The 14,453-nt window shown below is 36.5% G+C and overlaps 1 protein-coding gene across 5 annotated transcripts in view; it reads right to left on the bottom strand.

The window, feature by feature from the left end:
• LOC130635866 (cilia- and flagella-associated protein 44-like) overlaps window positions 1–14,453 on the bottom strand; it is a 50,537-nt gene that overhangs the window by 30,991 nt on the left and 5,093 nt on the right. For 2 of the 5 annotated variants that reach the window (XM_057445376.1, XM_057445378.1), the window contains exons 2-3: window positions 8,878–8,958; window positions 6,244–6,324 (exon numbers count right to left, since the gene is read on the bottom strand). In XM_057445376.1, coding sequence (XP_057301359.1) covers window positions 6,244–6,324; window positions 8,878–8,958 — 162 coding nt within the window. Of the gene's footprint in view, window positions 1–1,300; window positions 1,382–6,243; window positions 6,325–8,877; window positions 8,959–14,453 lie in introns of all 5 variants that reach the window. The other 3 variants (XM_057445375.1, XM_057445377.1, XM_057445379.1) reach the window with 3 other exon arrangements.

The raw sequence follows: 14,453 nt of genomic DNA, 5'->3' as shown, positions 1-14,453 counted from the left end.
GGGAAGAGAAGTACACAACACAGAAGAGTGTGGAGATGGAGGCAAAAGAGCATCAAAATTCACGTACTCACGCAACTTAATTTTGTCCAAAAACCGTTTGGGAATTGGCGGCAGACAAACACTAGAAATAGGATCCAGAACAGTAGGGTCATGCTGCAGAGCCTCGGTGCGAACGACGTTGACCTGCTGGAAGTCAACATCGCTAGACCCGCCATTATGGATAGTATGCGGCAAGAGTGAACCAGTGGCCGAAAAGTCAAAATGAGGAGGACGAGGCAGCTGGCCTTGCCCTTGAGACGGAACAAAGTTTTTGGTGCTGACTAAATTTTGCAGCTCTTTTCGCAAAAAAACTTTCATGTCGTGGGAAAAGTTTGAAAGTCCGCATCCACACGTGTAGGTTTGGGTTCCTCGGGGTCGTCTTGGTGAACATCACTATCCTCCACAGTAGCTACGCCGCGCTTCTTCTGTTGTCCAACATGGCGGCTGGGACCATCTGCCCCAGAATGAAAACTTGCATGAGACTGGTCGAGGAAACTCATGGGACTTGTCTCATCATCGACTGATGAAAAGGGGTTTGCTTCGTGCCGAAATTTGTCAAATAGAGCTTGGGGGAGCTGAGACATGGTTAAACCCTTCACAATCATGTTGTATGAGTTCAAAATTAGAACAAGGGATTCCTTGCCAAGTTGTACCCAATCTTTTAAAGTGCGCAGATGAGGTCCCACAACGGCAGCATGTTTTTCAAAAAAAACGCTTTTCTTACCGCTATTAGATGCCATTATGTTATTGAAGCCAAAGAGTTTATAGAGTTGATGATGTACTATATGTGGCAGTGATAGACAATATAGATGCTTTTGGAAAACGTGGAGCTAGCTATAGCTATAACTATAGTTAAACGGATATTGAAATCTTTCGGGGTTTTTTAATACAATGTTGTCAGCTTAGGTCAGAGGCCAATGTGATGTGAAATTCTTAATTCATAGGCCATTGGTAACAGAGGCTAGGCTCATTGGCCTGGTTAATTGAGACTGTACCCAATGTGGGTAAACAAAACATCATGCACCAATTTTGAAGCTCAATAAAGTGCATTTGTATTTTAGTTCACCCAACCAGCTAGCAACCCAACTGGAAACTGCAATTAACATGAGCTAAATTGTGTTTAGCTCCATATATCTGCATGTTATAAATATACAATACAAGACTAAATATGCACACCGAGCAGACAAACTAAAAAAATATTTTTAATAGTACTATTTTCACACTCTGCTAAGGATTCGATATTTATGCATAAATGTCTCACCTCAAGATCAGTAATTTCTGATGAAAGGGTACTAGGATGGTTCCTTTGTTGCTTTAAATTTGCTTCTTCGGCAGCAAATTGCTATAAAGAAAAATATAATCACTACTCAATCAATAGCTGAGGACAATTTCCTAAATAACAGAGAGCGTAAATTTTGAAAATCTGTTTAATGGCAAATACATTGGTCAAAACTTCAATTAAAAAACATTTATCGTAATTTGCTAGTATCAAATTTAGCTCAACGTGCTATGTCATACATTAGTCATTTAAACAGAGATAAAAAATGACTAAAAGAGGTAGAAAAAGAGAAATCAGTTGGGTGTTAGAGAGATTCATGGAAAATAAGGAGAGAGTTAAAGTTGAAAGTGGCTTAAGAGAATTAGATGAACAGTTCCTTATATTGCTTAAGACGCGTGCTAGGTGTCAAATATTGTTAGGAGTGCCAGCAAGATGATACTTTAGTCGATACGTTGGATAAAGATGTCTTCAGGATTAAAACAAGAAAGTAAATATAATATAATATCATGATTTTGAATAAATCTTATTCTCAGCTAAGCAATGCCTTCTCGGAGTCAGAAAGAAAGTTTCTTGATAAAATGGGATATCAAAAACCTTTACCATTTTCTGATGAAAACATTATAATGCAAAACAACAAGCTGTTCAAAGAAGCATGCATTTAAAGAAGAAGCTGGAGAGAAACAAAATTATGCATGCACATTATGTGCACGTCATGACCAATCAGATTGACAGCGGGTATGCTGTGGAAGTAGATGAATCGGAAGGATGAAACTCCAGGTCATATATTGTATCTTCCACATCATAGTTTTTATCGCCCTAAGAGATCCAAACAAACTTCGAGTGGTGTTTGATTGTAGTGCAACTTATCATAATGAATCATTAGGGTCTTGGCATGACAAATCAATTAACTGGTGTTCTGACAAGAAATTTGACAGGAGAAAATAGCAATCATTGGAGATAATGCAGCCATGTTTTATCAAGTGAAAGTTCCTGTTAAGCATTAGAACTTTTTGGGATATCTATGGTGGCCTAATGGAAACCTATCGCTTTCTTTGAAATAATTTAGAATGACAGTTCATTTGTTTGGCCATCACCAGGGTGAATATAGCATTAACGCGGCAGAAACATTAAGAAAGAATTTTTATGTGGATGATATGTTAAAGTCCTGTCTTGATGTCATCACTACATTAAAGCTGCTAACGAATGTTGATAGCGTGTGTGCAGCTGGTGGATTTCGACTTACCAAATTGTTTTCTAATTCAAGAGAAGCTCAGCAAAAAATACTTGATGCTAAGAAGGCTAAAGAATTAATGAATTTAGACCTATCAATTTACACGTTACCAATGGAAAGAGTCTTGGGTGTAGAGTAGTGCATAGAAAACAATGAATTCATTTGTATAATCACGCTTAAGGATACACCATTAATTCTTTTGTCATTCTCGTGTCTGTTAGTTCTGTCTACGATCCACTTGGCTTTGTTTCACCAGATTAGAATTATCAGCAGCAGTTGTATTAGTGAGAGTGGCAAATATGCTAAAAAAGTAGTTAGAAATTAAAATTAATGAGGAGTACTTTTGGGCGGACAGTCATGTAGTTTTGGGGTACTTTAGAAATGAATCAAAACGATTTCATGTTTTGTGGCAAATCCAATGATGGATGCTAAGAAAATTGTTCTAAATAACCAAAATAGGAACTAGAACCACAGACCACATACCTAGCTCTTGATTCTACCATCACAAAAGAAATACCTGACAGATATCAATTTTCGAAATGGCTTATCAATCCCAACAGACATCGCTGGGAAAAAGTGGTAAGAATCCTCGCCATTGTTACGTATACGAAAAAATCACAAAAAGGATGGAATTCTCCTTTACTCTGAAAGGATTCTTCCGACGGATGAAATTGCGATTGTTGGACAAGCAACAAAAGTTATGAAGGACCTGTCATCAACGATATTTTGTGTCCCAGAGTATGATCGACATTCACCGATAGCATACAGTGTTGTGAACGATATTCACCTGTATGACAAAACTGTACGTCATTCAGGGGTCGAATAAACATGGAGGTATGTATTAAACCAGATTTACATCATTGAAGGAAGATCATTGGTAAAACAGGTGAAAGCTGCTTGCGGAAGATGCAGGTACTTGGAGAAATGGTAATGGGACCTGTATCAAAACACAATCTAACTATTGCACCTGTGTTTTATATTAGGCAGCTTGATCTTTCAGGTCCATTTCTTTCATACGATGCATCATCGAAGAACCCCTGTCAAAATATGGTTGATAGTTTTTCGCTGTACAACAGCATCAACGGTTAATATCAAGGTGATGGAAGATTACAGCACTTCTGCATTTCTACAAGCCTTCACAAGATTTGCCTGTGAAGTCGGTTATCCAAAAGTACTCCTTCCAGATAAAGTCAGTCAGTTAGTGAAAGGTTGCGAATCAATGCAATTTGATTTTGTCAACATTAAATATCTACTTCATCAAAACGAGGCAGTCGAATTTAAAGTATGTCCTGTTGATGCTCATAGCATGCATGGTAAAGTCGAGCGTAAGATTCGTCAAATAAAAGTTTCACTTGAGAAGAATTTATATAATTCAAGATTGTCGATTATTCAATGGGAAACAATAGCATTGTCCATCGCAAACAGTACAAACAACCTACCTTTGGCTCTTGGAAACAACAAATCCAATTTTGAAGCCATGGATCTTGTAAACCCTAATCGGTCAAAATAACGAACGAAGTCTGATTGAAAGTATGAGAGTAGTTAACGATTACGATAAAATTCTGAGAACGAATAAGAAGATATTCGATACATGGTATGAGGATTGGTTAATTTCACATGTTCCCAAATTAATGGATCATCCGAAGTGGTTCAGATCGGATGTGGATGTTCAAGAAGGCGACGTAGTTTTATTTTTAAAACAAGAATCAATGTTAAGATCGAATTATCAATTTGGTATGATCAAATCAGTCGATTATGGTTGAGACGATAAAATTAGATGAGTTCTTGTTAAATATGGAAATAACAATGAAAACGTTGATCGCGAAACCCATCGCTCAGTTAGAAACTTGATTGTTATTCATCTAATTGACGAATTGATTTGTATGAGGAACTACACAAAGCTGCACAGTATTCCGATTCCAAGTTTCTTAATGACTCGAGTTACTGTTCAAAATAAAGTACAAATTTTATCATCGTTGGGGAGTGTTGAGTCAGTTCTATGTTAAAATTTATCTTTATGTTTTGTCTGCCATATTTGTTCTGTAATTTATTTAACTATTGTGTTGTCAAGTGTAGTACCAAAGTGTATTTAGTGCAAAAATTTAATCACCTGTTTGTGTCTCTAATTGTAAAGTATACTTTATAGGGAATTTATATTTAATTATTTAAAAGCAGATTTTTCACTTGTTCACTTGAAGTCACTGAGGTGATCACATCTTTTTTCAATGTCAAGAAAAGTTTAAATAATCTTTCAGAAATTCAATTTTTTTTCAACAAGTCTATTTAAATTCTAATCAAATTTATTTTCAAAGCTCTCACACTTGGCAAGCTCGTAAGCATTATATAGTTTATAATATTTGTTATATTTCCTTAGCTATTCTTTTGAATATTCACTACATACATTTTTCTTATATATTGTAGTTTAAACATGTCGTTACAAGCATCAAGAGTGTGAGCAAAACTTGTCTTTTTTTGGTTAACCCTACAGTATCAAGACCATTAAGGGAAGGCTCACACACGAAACAGTGGTGTTACATATACAATCAAAGGAAAATCCAGCAGATGATGCTTCCAGAGGCTTAACTCCTATGAAATTTATAGCTAACAGAAAATCTAATCCGAGTGTTTAAAGATAGTGATTAGTGATTCCTATTTTCAAGTATCAGAAGATGATCCAGAGGTTAAAATCAGGGTCAAAGTTAACCTTGTTAGTCAGGCAAATTATAAGTTATACCATTTTAACAAGATTGACAAGTCCTTATCTTGTTGGAGACTGCAGAATTCTTCATTTAGCATGGATATAAAGCCAGTCATGGATATAAAGCCAGTCATTCTTACGAAAGACCATCAGTTACAACACTTTTATACGTTGGTATCATAAAAAAATCAACCACTGTGGTAGAGGTATGAAACTTAGAAGTTGTGAATATTGGATTATCAAGGCAAATTCATTAATCAGAAGTATCATAAGGGATGTGTTGAATGTAATATCTTACCAGCCTTTTATTTTTTGTGCAGTAGATATGTTTGGACCTTTCCTGATTCTTGAAGGATGTAAGGACTTCAATAGGTATGCAGCACTTTTTACATGTGTACTATGCAGAGCAATTCACATGGAGAGTACTTGTTCTATAGACACTGACTCATTGATACAAGCTCTAAGAAAATTCATAGCCAGAAGTGGACAACTTTGTATGATTCATTTGGATAACTAATAATTCTTTTCACAAGTTTTGTTTTATTTCGTCATGATAAGTGTAGTATAGCTTCACAATTGTTGCTCATGGTCTCTTTTTTCACAAAGAACACTAGACATTTAAAATTTTCCAGTCTATTTTTCTTAGAACTTCTAACAAAATTTTTCGTATAGAGGTTATTGCTGACATCATTAAAAATTGCTTTCCTCGACCATTCCCTTTCTAATCAAGTGAACACTTTTACAAGCTAATTTTGATCAAAATAAAACAGTAAGTTTCTAATAAAACAGCATAAGAAATTCTTGTTTTTACAAAAAGACAATAAAAACATTCAAAAATCAAGCCACTCTGGCTTATTAGTTTTACCATATCTGCATGTTATAAATATGCAATACAAGACTAAATATGCACACCGAGAAGACAAACTAAAAAACATCTTTAATAGTACTATTCTCACTCTTTGCTAAGGATTTGATACTTATGCAAAAATGTCTCACCTCAAGATCAGTAATTTCTGATGAAAGGGCACGAGGATGGTCCCTTTGTTGCTTTAAATTTGCTTCTTCAGCAGCAAATTGCTATAAAGAAAAATATAAATAATTATATATGCTAATATGCTAAGAGGCATGCTAGGTGTCAAATATTGTTAGGAGTGCCAGAGGAGCAAGATGATACTTTAGTCGATACGTTGGATAAAGATGTCTTCAGGATTAAAACAAGATGTAGAGAATTGCCGAGTGAAAGTAAAGGCTTTTACAACAAATTTTGTAGTAATTCACAAAGATCATGTAGAAGCAAGAGTTCTGGTAACACAACCAGCTCAGTTAGAGAAACTGCTATTAGAGAAAAAGTGAGGCTTGCAGAATTACAAATTAAGGCAGAATTTCTAGAGAAGCAAAAGGAAGTTGAGATACAGGCTGCTACAAAAGAAAATATTGAGTTTGAACAAGCCAAATCAGTCTTTGGATCAGTCCATTAGATCCTTTATCATAGAGAATATGAGCAAAGAAAAAATTGATTATGTTCATATGAACGACGTAGAAGAAAGAAAGGTCCATGTTTCTAGAAAAGTAGATGGCAATGGAAGTGGATTAAGATTGCTGTCTGACATGTTGAAGCACACACAAGCACCTAGTGACTTAAAACGTGAACTTTACTGGGTGTTATGACCAAAGATGTGATAGCAAAAAACCTATCTGGAACCAAACTTAGAGGGCCGGGATGGACACTTCGTAGCTGGGTGTTCTTTGGAACAGTTTTGACATCTGTGGACAAAGGTGCAGGGGCATCAACAAGGGAGCCCTCGATTAAAGCGAATGCATGGGTTCCCATGTGTGGGCGACCAGGCTCTGGGAGTCGCATTCCGAAACTGTGGGGACAATGACTGTGACCCAAACCTATGTGGGCAATGTGAAGCAAAATGTGCGGCGCCATTACGAGAAAAACATCTTGGAGGTCCCACAGGGGAAACCTTCTGCGACAACACTGAGGGGGGGGGCCTCTAAGGTGCATATTAAACAGTGCATCGTCAACAACATCCCACCTATGGGAATGATTATTTGCCAGCTGCAACCGGTAAAGTTGGTTGTATGTGTATACAGACGCAAAAGCGTACTGGGAGGCAAACTGGCTAATGAAGGTTTGGTAGGCTAACATTTGTTGGACAAGATGAGGGTAAAACCAAACCATGCACCTCATATAGATTGTCCAGGCAAAAACCCAAGAATTAAAATCCTTAACCTTACCCTTCCCTGCCATTTTTTGGGATAAGGACACCTTGGGGGCACAGTCCACATTTTGGATATTCAGATCGAACTCCCTCAGATCGTCCATGAGAAGAGAAGTACACAACACAGAAGAGTGTGGAGATGGAGGCAAAAGAGCATCAAAATTCACGTACTCATGCAACTTAATTTTGTCCAAAAACCGTTTGGGAATTGGCGGCAGACAAACACTAGAAATAGGATCCAGAACAGTAGGGTCATGCTGCAGAGCCTCGGTGCGAACGACGTTGGCCTGCTGGAAGTCAACATCGCTAGACCCGACATTATGGATAGTATGCGGCAAGAGTGAACCGGTGGCCGAAAAGTCAAAATGGAGAGGACGAGGCAGCTGGCCTTGCCCCTGAGACGGAACAAAGTTTTTGGTGCTGACTAAATTTTGCAGCTCTTTTCGCAAAAAAACTTTCATGTTGTGGGAAAAGTTCGAAAAGTCCGCATCCACACGTGTACGTTTGGGTTTCTGGGGGTCGTATTGGGAATGTCACTCTCCTCCACAGTGGCTACGCCGCGCTTCCTATTCTCTTGTCCAGCATGGCGGCTTGGACCATCTGCCCCAGAATGAAAACTTGCATGAGACTGGTTGAGGAAACTCATGGGACTTTTCTCATCATCGACTGATGAAAAGGGGTTTGCTTCGCGCTGAAATTTGTCAAATAGAGCTTGAGCGAGCAGAGACATGGTTAAACCCTTCACATGCATGTTGTATGAGTTCAAAATTAGAACAAGGGATTCCTTGCCAAGTTGCACCCAATCTTTTAACGTGCGCAGATAAGGTCCCACTGCGGCAGCATATTTTTTAAACAAAACGCTTTTCTTACTTATTAGATGTCATTATGTTATTGAACCCAAAGAGTTTATAGAGTTGATGATGTACTATATGTGGCAGTGATAGACAATATAGATGCTTCTGGAAAACGTGGAGCTAGCTACAGCTATAACTATAGTTAAACGGATATTGAAATCTTTCGTTGTTTTTTGAAGACGTTGTCAGCTTAGGTCAGAGGCCAATGTGATGTGAAATTCTTAATTCATAGGCCATTGGTAACAGAGGCTAGGCTCATTGGCCTGGTTAATTGAGACTGTACCCAATGTGGGTAAACAAAACATCATGCACCAATTTTGAAGCTCAATAAAGTGTTTTTGTATTGTAGTTCACCCAACCAGCTATCACCCGAACTGGAAACTGCAATTAACATGAGCTAAACTGTGTTTAGCTCCATATATCTGCATGTTATAAATATGCAATACAAGACTAAATATGCACACCGAGCAGACAAACTAAAAAATATCTTTAATAGTACAATTCTCACTCTTTGCTAAGGATTTGATATTTATGCAAAAATGTCTCACCTCAAGATCAGTAATTTCTGATGAAAGGGCACAAGGTTGGTCCCTTTGTTGCTTTAAATTTGCTTCTTCAGCAGCAAATTGCTATAAAGAAAAATATAAATAATTTTAATTTCTACTCAATCAATAGCTGAGGATAATATGCTAAGACGCATGCTAGGTGTCAAATATTGTTAGGAGTGCCAGAGGAGCAGTAGAGAATTGCTGAGTGAAAGTAAAGGCTTTGACAACAAATTTTTTAGTAATTCACAAAGATCATGTAGAAGCAAGAGATGTGGTAACACAACCAGCTCAGTTAGAGAAACTGCTATTAGAGAAAAAGTGAGGCTTGCAGAATTACAAATTAAGGCAGAATTTCTAGAGAAGCAAAAGGAAGGTGAGATACAGGCTGCTACAAAAGAAAATATTGAGTTTGAACAAGCCAAATCAGTCTTTGGATCAGTCCGTTAGATCCTTTATCATAGAGAATATGAGCAAAGAAAAAATTAATTATGTTCATACGAACGACGTAGAAGAAAGAAAGGTCCATGTTTCTAGAAAAGTGGATGCAATGGAAGTGGATTAAGATTGCTGTCTGACATGTTGAAGCACATACAAGCACCTAAAGTTGATCTTGATTTATTCAGTGGAAACGTTTTTAGATTAAAAGTCTTATATGATCACTATCATTGAATCAGTTGAACAAAGATAGGCAACTCAGGAGGATGTTTAACCCAATTTAGGTAAGGTAAACCGAAGGAGTTAGTGAAAGGTTGTCTATACCTTCCAGCGGAAGAAGGTTATTTTAGGGCAAAACGGTTGTTAGACTAAAGATATGGTGACAAAAATCAGGTATCGAGTGAATATCAAAAGCAGCTTTCAAATTGGCCAAAACTAAAACCAAATGAACCAGAAAGTTTTAGGTTTTATTTCTTTCTCACCAGGTTTGAATCTGCAATATTATCATATAGATGTACCACTGGTAATAGCTCGGTAACGGTAAATTACCAGTTTATTTGCAGGATAGATGGAACCGTCAAGTGATTGATATCAAAGAGAAAGGAAGAGAAGTTGGATTACAGGAATTCATTAGTTTAATTGACAAAGAAACAACTTTGGCGAATGACCCTTTGTACTCTCGAGAAGCAATGTCAGTTCAATCACCAAAATTACTTTATGATAAAGTAAAACACAGGCAGAAATTGTTTGCTACTTGTTTTAATTGAAGAAACGTGATTGTTTGTCCTTGCTGTGGTAAAAATGATTTCGATGATTTTGATGATTGTAGAGATTAGTTGAGTCTATCATTAGATGCAAGAAGAAGGCTGTTGTTTCAGAAACGTCTATGCTTCTGTTTCTACGAAAAAACAAGTACAAGCCATTCAGCTAAGACATGCAAGAATAGTAGTAAATGCAAGACATGTTAAAAAACAAATCCAACTGGTCTCCATGGATACAAAAGAAGGATCGAGAAAAAATATGAAAATAGGGATAACAACGAAGGTGGAAGCAATGACACAGAACAAGACAACCTTATAACCACACTTGATTTCTGGTTAACAGGAGCCAATGCAGAAGTTATCAGTCTTTTCGTCATTCCTGTCAATTTATGGCATCAATCAAGGCCTGGAAAATCAGTTAAAACATTTGCATTATTAGACAGGCAGTCAGGGTACATTTATAAGAGAAGATTTATTAAATGAACTAAATCTAGAACGAACCAAAACATTAATATTTTTGAAAACTATCCATGGAGAGAAGAATGAGAAATGTCTGTTTGTTCAAATTCTTGCAGTTTCATCAGTGCATGGTAAAATTTAATTAGTAAGCCTACCTCGTACTTATAGTAGTAGAGAGCTTCCTGTAGACTCCGAGATGTGCCAACTCCGAGGAAAGTTAAAAGGTGGGGTTACCTAGATGGCATACTTGATCACCTTCCGAAAGATGATGAAAAACATATCTATTGGTTTATTAATAGAAGGTAATTGTCCAGCAGCGTTGGAGCCTATAAGCACTAAAAATAATAAACCTATGCTTATCAGACAGGGCTGGGATGGTGTGTTGCCGGACCAATCGTATCAAGTAAAAATTTGAAATTGTCTACAACATGTGGTTTGGTAGAGCTGCCATAGGGTATGCTGTGGAAGTAGATGAATCGAACAAGGATGACACTCCAGGTCATATATGGTATCTTTCACATCATAGTGTTTATCGCCCTAAGGGATCCTAACAAACTTCGAGTGGTGTTTGATTGTAGTGCAACTTATCATTATGAATTATTAGGGTCTTGACCTGAAAAATCAATTAACTAGTGTTCTGACAAGAAATTTGACAGAAGAAAATAGCAATCATTAAAGATAATGCAGCCATGTTTTATCAAGTGAAAGTTCCTGTTAATCATTAGAACTTTTTGGGATATCTATGGTGGCCTAATGGAAACCTATCGCTTTCTTTGAAATAATTTAGAATGACAGTTCCTTTGTTTGGGCATCACCAGGTTGTTCTAATTAAAACTGCTACCGATTCCGAGGGTGAATATAGCATTAACGCGGCAGAAACATTAAGAAAGAATTTTTTTGTGGATGATATGTTAAAGTCCTGTCTTGATGTCATCACTACATTAAAGCTGCTAACAAATGTTGATAGTATGTGTGCAGCTGGTGGATTTCGACTTACCAAATTGTTTTCTAATTCAAGAGAAGCTCTTCAAAAAATACTTGATGCTAAGAAGGCTAAAGAATTAATGAATTTAGACCTATCCATTTGCACGTTACCAATGGAAAGAGTCTTGGGTGTAGAGTAATGCATAGAAAACAATGAATTCATTTATATAATCACGCTCAAGGATACACCATTAATTCTTTTGTCATTCTCGTGTCTGTTAGTTCTGTCTACGATCCACTTGGCTTTGCTTCACCAGATTAGAATTATCAGCAGCAGTTGTATCAGTGAGAATGGCAAATATGCTAAAAGAGTAGTTAGAAATTAAAATTAATGAGAAGTACTTTTGGTCGGACAGTCAGGTAGTTCTACCTGACTGTCCGCCCATATTTGCCACTCTCACTGATACAACTGCTGCTGATAGTTCTAATCTGGTGAAGCAAAGCCAAGTGGATCGTAGACAGAACTAACAGACACGAGAATGAATCAAGACAATTTCATTTTTTTGTAGCAAATACAATGATGGATGCTAAGGAAATTGTTCTAAATAACCAAGATCTTCAATTGATTAAACGTGAAACTCCACCAAATTAGGAATCAGAACCACAAACCACATACCTAGCTCTTGATTCTACCATCACAAAAGAAATATCTCACAGATATCAATTTTCGAAATACCTTATCGATCCCAACAGACATCACTGGAAAGAAATGGTAAGAATCCTCCCAATTGTTTTCAGATTTATACAAATTGTTGTATAAAAAATTTAAACAAGATTTCATCAAATCAATAATCAAAAATCAAAAATATCGTGGTGCTGTCAGATGTGGAGATAAAAGACGCAGAAAACTATTTCCACAAGAAGGCCACAATGAAAATTAAACAATTCCTAAAGTCAAATCAATACGAAAAAATCAGTCACAAAAAGGATGGAATTCTCCTATACTCTAGAAGGATTCTTCCGACAGATGAAATTACGATTGTTGGAGAAGCAACAAAAGTTATGAAGGACCTGTCATCAACGACATTTTGTGTCTCAGAGTTTGATCGACATTCACCGATAGCATACAGTGTTGTGAACGATATTCACTTGTATGACAAAACTGTACGTCATTCAGGGGTCGAAATAACATGGAGATATGTATTAAAGCAGATTTACATCATTGAAGGAAGATCATTGGTAAAAGAGGTGTAAGCTGCTTGAGCAAGATGCAGGTACTTGGAGAAAAGAACATTGGAAATGGTAATGGGACCTGTATCAAAACATAATCTAACTAATGCACCTGTGTAGCTTGATCTTTCAGGTCCATTTATTTCATACGATGCATCATCGAAGAACCACTGTCAAAATATGGTTGACAGTTTTTCGCTGTACAACAACATCAACGGTTAATATCAAGGTGAAGGAAGATTACAACACTTCTGCATTTCTACAAGCCTTCACAAGATTTGCCTGTGAAGTCGGTTATCCAAAAGTACTCCTTCCAGATAAAGTCAGTCAGTTAGTGAAAGGTTGCGAATCAATGCGATTGGATTTGTCAACATTAAATATCAACTTCATCAAAACGAGGCAGTCGAATTTAAAGTATGCCCTGTTGATGCTCATAGCATTCATGGTAAAGTCGAGCGTAAGATTCGTAAATATAAGTTTCACTTGAAAAGAATTTATATAATTTAAGATTGTCGATTATTCAATGGGAATAATAGCATTGTCCATCGCAAACAGTATTAACAACCTACCTTTGGCTCTTGGAAACAACAAATCCAGTTTTAAACCCATGGATCTGATAACATCCAATTGTTTAAGATTAGGTCAAAATAACGAACGAAGTCTGATTAAAAGTATGAGAGTAATTAACGATTACAATAAAATTCTGAGAACGAATAAGAAGATATTTGATACATGGTATGAGAATTAGTTAATTTTACAGGTTACCAAATTAATGGATCATCCAAAGTGGTTCAGATCGAATGTGGAAGGCGAAGTAGTTTTGTTTTTAAAACAAGAATCAATGTTAAGATCGAATTATCAATTTGGTATGATCAAATCAGTCGATTATGGTTGCGATTATGGTTGAGACGATAAAATTAGATGAGTTCTTGTTAAATATGGAAATAACAATGAAAACGTTGATCGCGAAACCCATTGCTCAGTTGGAAACTTGATTGTTATTCATCGAATTGACGAATTGATTTGTACGAGGAACTACACAAAGCTGCACAGTATTCCGATTCCAAGTTTCTTAATGACTCGAGTTATTGTTTAAAATAAAGTACAAATTTTATCATCGTTGGGGAGTGTTGAGTCAGCTCTTTGTTAAAATTTTTCTTTATGTTTTGTCTGCCATATTTGTTCTGTAATTTATTTAACTATTGTGTTGTCAAGTGTAGTACCAAAGTGTATTTAGTGCAAAAATTTAATCACCTGTTTGTGTCTCTAATTGTAAAGTATACTCTATAGGAAATTTATATTTATTTATTTAAAAGCAGATTTTTCACTTGTTCACTTGAAGTCACTGAGGTGATCACATCTTTTTTCAATGTCAAGAAAAGTTTAAATAATCTTTCAGAAATTTTTTTTCAACAAGTCTATTGTGTGAGCGAAACTTGTCTTTTTTTGTTAACCCTACAGTATCAAGACCATTAAGGAAGGCTCACACATGAAACAGTGGTGTTACATATACAATCAAAGGAAAATCCAGCAGATGATGCTTCCAGAGGCTTAACTCCTATGAAATTTATAGCTAACAGAAAATCTTACCCGAGTGATTAAAGATAGTGATTAGTGATTCCTATTTTCAAGTATCAGAAGATGATCCAGAGGTTAAAATCAGGGTCAAAGTTAACCTTGTTAGTCAGGCAAATTATAAGTTATACCATTTTAACAAGATTGACAAGTCCTTATCTTGTTGGAGACTTCAGAATTCTTCATTTAGCA

The sequence above is a fragment of the Hydractinia symbiolongicarpus genome, chromosome 3, assembly GCF_029227915.1.
Source record: "Hydractinia symbiolongicarpus strain clone_291-10 chromosome 3, HSymV2.1, whole genome shotgun sequence".
NCBI classification, from domain to species: Eukaryota; Metazoa; Cnidaria; class Hydrozoa; order Anthoathecata; family Hydractiniidae; genus Hydractinia; species Hydractinia symbiolongicarpus.
The sequence above is the reverse complement of the archived record's forward strand: the minus strand, read 5'-3'. Positions and strand labels throughout refer to the sequence as shown.